Source organism: Ictalurus furcatus, chromosome 3, assembly GCF_023375685.1.
Source record: "Ictalurus furcatus strain D&B chromosome 3, Billie_1.0, whole genome shotgun sequence".
Classification (NCBI taxonomy): domain Eukaryota; kingdom Metazoa; phylum Chordata; class Actinopteri; order Siluriformes; family Ictaluridae; genus Ictalurus; species Ictalurus furcatus.
Genome location: NC_071257.1, coordinates 23,180,403 through 23,190,868, shown reverse-complemented (window position 1 = coordinate 23,190,868; position 10,466 = coordinate 23,180,403). Strand labels below are relative to the sequence as shown.

Here is a 10,466-nt window from a genome sequence, read left to right as displayed (position 1 = left end):
AAGTTACAAAAACAAAACAACAAAAGAGGCCAGTCATACAAAATAGCTACTACCTAAACACATTGGTGGTATCAAAATAAGTTTTATTTTAGAGAATTGAACTGTCAAAATGTTACAAATTTTGCATATAAATGTTGGGAAATCAAGAATTCAACTTATGCATACGTATAAAAGTCACATTCACAGAGTAGCTTCATTTCACGCATTCTAAATGATCAGCACTGAAAATCATATCCACCACTAGTAATTAGATTCAAAAGTGTCTTGATTTCCTTATGCTCATGAAACATTGAATTATATAATCCATTTAATCAAATAATGCATTTTCCCCCCTTAAAATTGTTAATAATGTTACACATTTTATGAACCCTTTCCCAACCTTTAATAATATGTACTTTAAAATCACAAGGAAAAAAAGTGTAATGCTATACAGCAGAGAAGGAAGCCCACAGGAATGGCAAACACAGGGTGGAATTAATGACAGAGACTGGACGAATCCTCAGCTCTTTGATCTAATTCACACCAACTGAGAGAAAGCAGGTTGAAAGCAGAAGACATGCTGAACAAAAAGGGCATTACACATCCGAATGCTGTTACAGGCCTGATGAATCACCTACGAAAGGTTCCTTTAAAACGAACAGAGGGAGAAATGCCCTAAAGCCTGATCCAAGTTAGACTAATCAACCAGGCAGAAAATCCTGAAACCCACAAACTACTGAAAATGTAGAAGACTTGAGATTTGATACTTTTGGTAAACTCATCCTGTCTCTTTCCTGAGAATTAGCACCTATACACTTAGCATGTTATAGCAGTAACCACCATAAGTGCTTACAACTTTTCATTAAATGCACACAAATTTCTCACGTAGGAAACTAAGACTATCTAAATCTAACAAAGCCAAAACAGTGTTTTTTGTACTTGAGGCTCAATTGGTATTTTCCCTCCAGTCTATAATTATAAAAGAACCTATGCTCCCCCTATTGGTGAAATGAAACATAACAGCAAATGTGAGTGAAGGTGTTCTTTACTTCATATTAACAGGTCTAATAAGTCTATTAACTGGTACAAACATTTTACTGAAAGATTAAATTTCATAGCCCTTCATTAGGTCAGTAGTTTCCTTAGTTATTTATTATTTTAATTTTCCAGATACATAAGCCCTTATTTAACTTCCCTTTGTAGGTTCCTGCTGGACTACTGGAGGTCATCATTCTGCACATCAGTCATGCAGTGAAAGCAAAGTAAGACAAAACTAGTCATGTTTAAATCATGGCAGCAAATGGCATGTTGGATTCCTGAGCCCATGCTATGAAAATCAACTGAATGCAAGCAGCATAACATTTCAATGCAACAATCACCCACATTTCAACTTGCACAGGAACAAACCCAACTACTATACTACATGTACACTAACCTGTGGATTCCCAATTTACAAAAGAGGTGAAAACAATGCAAAAACTTTTCATTAACAGAACCATCAAATGTAAACTGTACATCATTTCAATGCAATATCAATTCACTGACGAACACCATCTAACTGTGCTTAATATGGGCCTATAGTCACACTGAAAGTGTTGTATGACAGGTTTTGTAGAGGGGCTTTACTTTAAGACCTCAGTGTTATGACTGTGTTATGAAAGACACAAGATAACTTTTGGCAGCAGCAGCAACAACAAAAAAAAAACCTCTTGTAGCTGCATAACCAATTTCCCCCCGTCTCAACTGACATGAAGCCTTATAATTCCAGTTATGCAAACACAAAGATGCAAATTTTTCACATATCAATCCGCAAATAACACAAAAGGGCAAAAGGAAGTAAAAGATAGGTGGGAAATGAACGCTGTGTCATCACAGCAGCATCACTGATTCATAGCACACTTTATAGATCTCAGTGTCTTTTTAAGACATTTAAGCCCTACCCCAGACCACAGGCCTGTGATAGTAAAACACAGCCTCTTTGTTGATCAGTACCCTCAAGTCAGATGACTAACTGCACAGTTAGTTTAGAGCCCTCAGAAAAGCAGAAAAGTATCTATGCCATCATGCCACGCAAGCAATCCCAGCCCCAGAGACACAGACAGTGACAGAGGAGAAGCCCTGGGCGGGCCTCTCAGTGACGCTCTGCGTCTGCTTTTAGCCCAGTTACTTTCCTAGGATTTTTCTCAGCCTGGGTTAACGACTCCAGCTGCTCCAATGAGTCAGCCCCTTTGGTTGAGGGAGAGGCAGTATTGTCAACAAACATGTTGGGAATGTCCTGGCCAAAGTAGATCTTGCTGTTGGCAGCGATGGCCTGATATTTCATGAGCTCCAGATACTCTGGTGTCAGCTTCAGCTACAAGACAAAGAACACAGGAAGTGACTTCAATAAAAACCTTTCATAGCATGTCTAGCATCATTTGCATTATACCTGTAGATAAAGAACATGTTGTGAGCAGGTGCCTGAACAAGCCTGTTCCTAATAATCACATGCTAATGTTCACCAAATGCTCTGTAGCATAAACAAATTCTTCTACATATGTATTTGAAAAAAAAATTATATTATATTATATTATATTATATTTATTTATTTAATTAATTATTTATTTATTTATTTTACCCTATTGGCTTCAGCAAACTTCGCTGCTGTGTAGAACTCAGCATCTGCTTTAGCTTTCTCTCTGGCCATGAACGCGGCATCTGTTATCAGCAATATTGATTAGGCATGTCAATATTAAACATTCCATCCAAAACCTATAAAATTAAAGTAAATATATGTAACCACATTATTCCCACCTTCTATTTCAGATATCTTCTTCTCAGTCTCCTTTTCCATGATTTTCTGCTTGAACTGGATCTCAGCCACTTGAGCCATTTTTTGAGCCTCTGAGATGAAAAATAAATAAATAAATAAATAAATAAATAAATAATAAAAAATAATAATAATAATAAGAGGAAGAAGAAGAAGAAGAAGAAGAAGAAAACCCAGTCACGAATTCAGTAAAAGCAGGTGATGCATATGTTTTGCCCACCAATGATAGCCTTCTTCCTCTCAGTCTCTGCTTCCTTCTCCACAACTTTCTGGGTCTGAGCTGTGATCAGTAGTCGGGTCTTTTCAGCTTCCCTGTAATAGGGCAAAAATATGTTTTTACACAAGACAAATGTTCACAAATGGCTGTACTTGAAGCTGTGGTGTTACTCGTCTTAGTTAAAAGACAACAGTTTGGGAGGAAATGTGTGATTCCACTTCTAGCTAATTTTACATTATTGCAATCTGTGTAGTGTTTTGAGAATTAATAAAATCATTATCAGACAAAATAATCATGTTCAACTAGGAGTGTAACGATGCATTGTGACATGGTTGGTCGCAATGCAAAGAAATTGTCCTTAGGCATTGTGGAAATGTGCAATTCACATCTTGGGAATCAGCATAATTAATTATGCATCTAATGCAACTGCACTATTTTTAAATCTATCCATTTTCTGTACCACTTATCCTACACAGGAGACTCGGGGCACGAGGCAGGGGACAGGATGCCAATCCATCACAGGGCACAAATCACACAAAGACTCAAACAATTTGTAAATTCCAATCAGCCTACAGCCCACATGTCTTTGGACTGGGGGAGGAAACCCCCGAAGCACAGGGGAAAACATGCAAACTCTGCACGGGAATCGTACCCCCAAAGACTAAGCCAACTTGCCCCACCTCACAGAGTTAAAAATCACAGCATTAAAATATACAGACATCCGATCGCTCCAGATCACAACGACAGACATGCATCACAGATTATATGGTTTACTCAACCATGTTATAACATTTAAAAGGAGTTCTTCAGTAGCTTTCAAATGACTCCACCACCACTGCGATCTATGGTGCCAAAGAAAGGGGTCACGGAATACGGGCATTTTATCCAACTTTGGAGCTCTACAGAGCTCATTATGTTTCAATACACCATTTTCCCCAGGTCAGAGACTGTTTATTCAGTCATATTTTGGGAAGAATTTATACATTTATTTATTTTTAAGATGAATCTTTAGTACATTTTGTTTACAATACTAAACAATTTATTTATTCATTTTTAGACAGACAAAAATACATTGTTTTGCATTGTTTATATGATTCAGAAATAAAAAAAAGTCTGTCATCATTTTTCTTCATTCAAATTTTGTTCAAAATATTCTGAGAATCGAAAAGCCACTATCGTGAATTGAATTCAACAAATTAAACAGTATTAATTTAGAATAATACCAGACAATAACAGACAACTAGCTAATTTTTATTTTTTTTTTTAAATTCAAAGCCAAGATACTCACATCAGCTCAAAGTTTCTCCTGATTGCCTCAGGGATTTTAGGCTTGGTGACACGGACTGCCTGCAAATAGCATACAGCAAGTACAATGAGCTCCAAAAACTTGGCACTCCAGCAAGATTATGCACAGCCATACTCCTTGGTCATGTACTGCAGCCTTCAGTTTCATCGTGTACACTTTACATAAATTACCCTGTCATATTTTAGCCACTTAATGGTTTGTGTGAAATAAAGGAAAACGAAACTGACAATTTTTCCTGTATCCCAAAAGTAGTCTATCAGCCAATACATGTTTGGTGTCTGAAGTTTGCTTCAGAGCTTTGGAGGCTAATGTAGCTAACAAAGCAGATGAAGCTAATTGAATCCTGTTTAACATTAGAGAAAATATCATGTCTAAATTATCACACACTAACTTCAAAAAGACACTGTCTGGTTTAGTACTCCTCTGTGCATATGAACAGTTCAGCAAATAACAAAAAACAGATCAAAACAAATGGAGAAATGAAACTAGAATTATAATATCATCTGATTAACTTCTAAAATAAAATACAATGCCAGGAAATCTCAGTCACAACCCTTACCAAAGTGTGATGCTTGCTGAGAGAGAAACGGGCTTCAGCTTAAACATGGCTGCTACTTTAGATAGCACTGTGGTGTATTTTTGTCCATTTTAATAAATGACGATTTTGCACATGCTCTCTCAGTTGTACATACATCATATCCGTTGCATATACTTGTCCATTTTCCTAAAATACTGTACTTTGTAAATATCAAAACCTTTTTATACTTCTATTCATCACTCCATCTGTATATGCTCATGCATCACGCTGTGTATACATGTACAGTACTGTGCAAAAGTCTAAGGCACATGCAAAATTGCTGAAGAGCAAAGACGCCTTCAAACATAATAAAATTAAATGTTTCTACATTAAAAGAAATACTATAAAGAGCAGTAAACAGTAATAAATGAAACAAAGTCAATATTTGGTATTAGTTCTTCTGGAGACTTTGACTGTCGCACTTGCTTCTTATTTTGTCAGTAAATCCCAGCAGCTTTCATTGTGTTTTTAACTGAAAAGTGGTATCTTACATAATATGCTGCTTTCTTTACTGACATACAAACATTTTTCTTTAACATTTCATTTTGTGCTGGAAAACTAATGTTTGGAAATCTAAAATATTTTTGAACTGACTTGATAATGTAGAAATCATAAAATAAAAATCTAGAACAAAGTTTGTGCTAAAAAAAAAAATAGGGTGCCTAAGACTTTTGTACTGTACATCTTGCCATTTTCATATTGCAACTCCTTCTTGCTAATATTTAGACTGTACATATTCATCACTGAATTAATTATATATCAGTTCAGAACTGATGCTGGTACAAAAATCAACGTCAGTGAAAGTGTAACAAAATATTAATATATAAAGTTTTTATGACAGTTTTTGGACCAGGGTTAAACCACACAAGGGTTAAAGCTAATAAAAATACACAGCTTGTACATAACTAAGAAATGGCAAAACCTTGTCTGACATCTCCTTCCATAAATGTTAAATAAATCAGAATGCTTTGCAACTGCAAAGTCTGTTTTTTGTTGTTATATGACAAGGTTTTTTTTTATCTGTTTATTTTTAGATTTCAACTGTGTAAGCCTCCATTATACAAGTCCCAGTGTTATATGCTACTATAGAAATGATAAGGTATTAGAACGAGTGTGTTAATATAAAGCTGCAATTTACCTTGCAGTCAACACTACTGTCAGTGCTCTGTTGGAGAAAAATAATCAACACCTTCTGACCAATCAGAATCGAGAGGTCATCATTCTAGTGGTATAAAATCTTTTAAGGTGTGTGTGTGTGTGTGTGTGTGTGTGTGTGTGTGTGTGTGTGTGTGTGTGTGAGAATGACCGAGTCGCTATAAAGGTGCCGGGGTCTGTTACTTGGCTCATACACACCTGACACAACAGAAAGAGAACACTACAGATGAAATGAAATCACACCTGGATAGTGAGACCCGGGGCCATGGAGTTCAGATCCTTCTGCAGAGCAGTCTTAAGGTTTTCATCAATAATATCTGTAACAAAACAGATTATAAACATGAATCCATGACACAACAAATTACACACAGCTCATATGAAAGTCAGCTGCAATGAAAGTGTGACGAACTTACAGCAAACAGTTTGAACTCGTCCAAGATACACACGCACCCACACACACACATGGTTTGTAGTTTAAACCATGTAAACATTTAGCCAGCAGGATAAACTGTTTGATATTACTGTGGCTTACCAAACAACTCAATGTAGACTTCTTGTAGTGTGTGAACACTGCAGAACTGATTCAGCTCGTGGTGGATTTTGTTGAATATTAGTGTCTTATCATAATCCGCAGTGTAATTCCTCACGATGTCCACCACTGAGGAAGACAGAGGTCGTGTTCAATGTTATGCTTGTTTTCATTTTGCTGTATCTTTTTCACTCAATCTGAGCTGTCATTACCTGCTAATGGCACAAGCATGTTGACCACCTCGATTCTATCAAAATAGATCATGACTCCACCACTGCAGACGGAAAAAAAAATCCTCACATTAAAAAGATACATCAATCATTACTTAAGTACCATCTAAGCTTTCATGTTTTACACAGAGAACTGTTTCAGATCTCTGTAATTACTCTCAATACAAACTCTTATCAGTGGTTAAAGTTTTACCTTGTTCCACAAGGCACGTTTTTTATTTCATCTGTCTGCAGTGTCGTCTAAAACAAAGAGAACATCATTAAAGACATCAATAGGACTACTGAATTATACAAGCCTGCAGAAACCAGATGAAATCCACCATTACTATTTGCATAACCTGCTTCACATTTAAAGTTTTCAGATTCAGTAAACAAAGTTCTGCTTTTTAGCCAGTCATTGAGAAACTGAAGGAAGCAGCTCTCGTGAAAACAGGCCAAAAGTCAGGGTTAAAGGTTATGTAAATTACAAAGCAATGGACAAACGATATCTTCTCTTAATTACACACACACACACACACACACACACACACACACACTGCAGTGTTATGCAGACCTGCACTGATCTGTAGGTGGTGATGAAAGGCAGCATAATGTGATAGCCTGGGCCATTAGGAGCGGTGAGCAAAGCCCCACCTCTGGAAAAGAAAAGGCACGTCAGCTTTGTGTTTCACAATAGGCTATATTTTTGATTCAAAGACACACACCAAATGTACATTTCTAAGCACATACCTGTAATAAACCGCTAAGTGGCCTTCTTCAATCTTGTGTATGGAGGAGTGAAGCAAAATGGCCATCACAGCAGTGATCGCCGCAACCACTGCCCCAACATGCGCCATTGTCATCCTTTTTCCCGGCCCTCACCTTCTGCAAGACCAGACCGAGCAAGCGAATTATTCTATCCAAAATGTACCAATCCGAATTTAAAATTCAGTATCGGGGTCACGCAGGCATTAAACGTTTGGCTGATATCTGAGTGGACATTGTAATTTATAAATCCACTGATGCGTCGTATGTAGGAGTGTAATGATGCATTACAATGCAAAACATGTGATGTGCATTATGGAAATGTGCGATATAAACATATTAATCCATCCATTTTCTATACCACTTAACCTACAGGGTCACGGGGAACCTGGAGACTATCCCAGGGAGCATGGGGCACAAGGCGGGGTATACTCTGGATGGGGTGCCAGCCCATTGCAGATCACGCTCACATACACATTCACACACCCATTCATACACTAGACACTTTGGATATGCCAGTCAGCCTACTATGCATGTCTTTGGACTGGGGGAGGAAACCGAAGAACCCGGAGGAAACCCCCACAACACGGGGAGAACATGCAAACTCCACAAACACAGGGACACATTTACCAACTTATTACTTCTATCTTTTTTTAAGATACGGTGAACCTGTAGTGCATTTTCCTTACAATATTAAAGTTTTGCTAGTAGCCATTTCGAAATGCATTTCATTTTATATAGTTTACGGTTCAAAAATTTAAAAAGGGAGTCTTTTAAGTCATAATTTGTCTTCATTCAAACTCTATTCAAAAATATTCTGAGAATCGACTTGAGAAGCCAGTATCGTATCATACTCCATGAGAAAGCACAAAGATGAGGTAAATACATGATATAGTTGTCGTTTTTTTGGTTCTGTTTTACATGACTTGGCACTGAAACTTAAATGGTGTCAGTCAAATAGTATCATGCCATAAATGGCCAAGTTAAGTGCATCATTACGATCCTTAAAACGACTCCAAAACCAGCAGAACTTCAGGTCCTGCTTGAAATCCATCAGAAACGTGATTCTGACATTTCCATTCCGGACAGACAGAGATCATTGAGCCGATGATAGAAATCAGCTACAAACCCTAAGACTACAACGGCATATTTAATGAAGCAAATACTTCCTTATAGCACAAGCATTAGCTCCTTATGCCTGTTCAGACTTGATCTGATCTCCAGCAGATCTTTAAGCAGATTTGTGGACAGCAGTGACAGTGATGTTAGTCTATGTGTAAACTCTGCTGTAATGTAGCACTGACAGGCCGAGAGCTAATCTCCACACCGGGCTTCTATACAAACACAGCATGGCGAGCTGGAGCGACACACAGAGCTATATTTGGTCAGGGAAAAGCATACAGCTTTCTGTCTGGTCAAACTCTCTTCACTGTGACAAGCAGAGTAAATATAATGTCGAATCAAGAGCCGGCCGAGTTAAGGGTTAGCCAAGGAGCTAGCGCTAATAAGGTAGCTAAGGTCACTTCCTCCCTGTGCTCTCTGTTAGCCGAGAAATTAGCAACTAGCTACTATCATTATCATCATTATCATTATCATTATCATGCGCATAGTATTAGCTCGGAGTCTCAGAGCTTACATTGTAAATATTCATTGTAGGCAGATAGTTCATTAGCTCTATAAACTTCAGCGCAACCTCCGAAATGATAGCTTCCACGCTAACTACAAACAACGGCTAACTGTTAGCTTGGCTATCTACACGCTAATCAGATAAGCGGTCTAATCCAAACCGGACCGACCGACCGAACGAACTCATTTCTATTAATGCACGACCATACAAGAGATTTCCCAGTGTAAGAGGAATACCTGTCATTCGCCAGTCAATGAACACTGGAGAGCATTTCACTCTAGCTGAAACGCAGACATGCCTCTCCAACTCTTGTGAAGCCGCATCAACAACTCAACCAGAGGAAGGGACTCTTACAGTACCGACGCAACCAGCCTTCAAATTAAAAGACCTGATGTTATAGAAAATAATCGATGACGAGGTGATGATGTGGCCCAACGTGAAGCCGAGGACCATGACCTCTCCGAACTGATTATCTTCCTATAACAGCACGTCCTGGAGTGTTTGATTCCTCAGTAGCCTTTTATTTATTTAAGAAGAACATGACAATTCTTGTGTGTGCAGAGGTTGCATGTTCTACCCCGTGCTTCGGGGTTTCCTCTGGGTACTCCAGTTTCCTCCCCATATCCAAAGATATGCGTTGTAGGCCGATTGGCATTTCCAAATTGTCTGAAGTGTGTGAAGGGGTGTGTTAGTGTGTGTGTGCGATTGTGACCTGCAATGGGTTGGCACAGGGTGTCCTTTGCTTTGTGCCCCGATTTCCCTGGGATAGGCTTCAGGCTTCATGCAACCCTGTGTAGGAAAAGTGGGACAGATAATGGATTTAATTTATTTATGGTATTTGTGTGTTTGTTTGCGGGGCATGACGGTTTAGTGGTTAGCACATTCGCCTCACACCTCCAGGGGTGGATGTTGAATTCCTGCCCTGTGTGTGCAGAGTTTGCATGTTCTCCCTGTGCTGTGGGGGTTTCCTCCGGGTACTCCGGTTTTCTCCCCAAGTCCAAAGACCTGCATGGTAGGCTGATTGGCATGTCCGTAGTTTATGAATGGGTGTGTGATTGTGCCCTGTGATGGATTGGCACCCCTCCTTGTGCCGATGCTCCCTGGGACCTGGGAGAGGCTCCAGGTTCCCTGCAATCCTAGAAAATGGATGGATGGATGTGTTTGTTTGTTTGTTTGTTTTTCAAACCATTTAAGAACGTTCTCGGGACGTTTTGTTTTGGTTAACAAAGAACCAAAAATAAATAAATAAATAACGTTCTCCTACAAACTAAGCTTCAGGGAACGTTTCCGTAA

The 10,466-nt window shown here is 38.6% G+C and overlaps 1 protein-coding gene across 1 annotated transcript; it reads right to left on the bottom strand.

Annotated features, from left to right (window-relative positions):
• Positions 1 to 62: 62 nt before the first annotated feature.
• erlin1 (ER lipid raft associated 1) lies at positions 63 to 9,517 on the bottom strand. Its single transcript, XM_053621570.1, has 12 exons — positions 9,410 to 9,517; positions 7,532 to 7,666; positions 7,356 to 7,437; positions 6,996 to 7,042; positions 6,785 to 6,846; positions 6,576 to 6,701; positions 6,287 to 6,360; positions 4,294 to 4,352; positions 3,009 to 3,100; positions 2,773 to 2,862; positions 2,597 to 2,676; positions 63 to 2,332 (listed from the first exon to the last, which is right to left on the bottom strand). The coding sequence occupies exons 2-12, from the start codon at positions 7,642 to 7,644 to the stop codon at positions 2,111 to 2,113; spliced, it is 1,047 nt and encodes a 348-aa protein (XP_053477545.1). The 5' UTR covers positions 7,645 to 7,666; positions 9,410 to 9,517; the 3' UTR covers positions 63 to 2,110.
• Positions 9,518 to 10,466: the final 949 nt, after the last annotated feature.

What these genes read in the sequence shown, in the direction of transcription:
- erlin1 (XM_053621570.1), bottom strand. Translation starts at nt 7,644, where the DNA reads ATGACAATGGCGCATGTTGGGGCAGTGGTTGCGGCGATCACTGCTGTG. An exon ending in GAAGATATCTGAAATAGAAG is followed by an intron (nt 2,677 to 2,772) that starts GTGGGAATAATG and finishes TGCTGATAACAG; the next exon opens with ATGCCGCGTTCATGGCCAGA. An exon ending in AGTTTGCTGAAGCCAATAGG is followed by an intron (nt 2,333 to 2,596) that starts GTAAAATAAATA and finishes TTTGTCTTGTAG; the next exon opens with CTGAAGCTGACACCAGAGTA.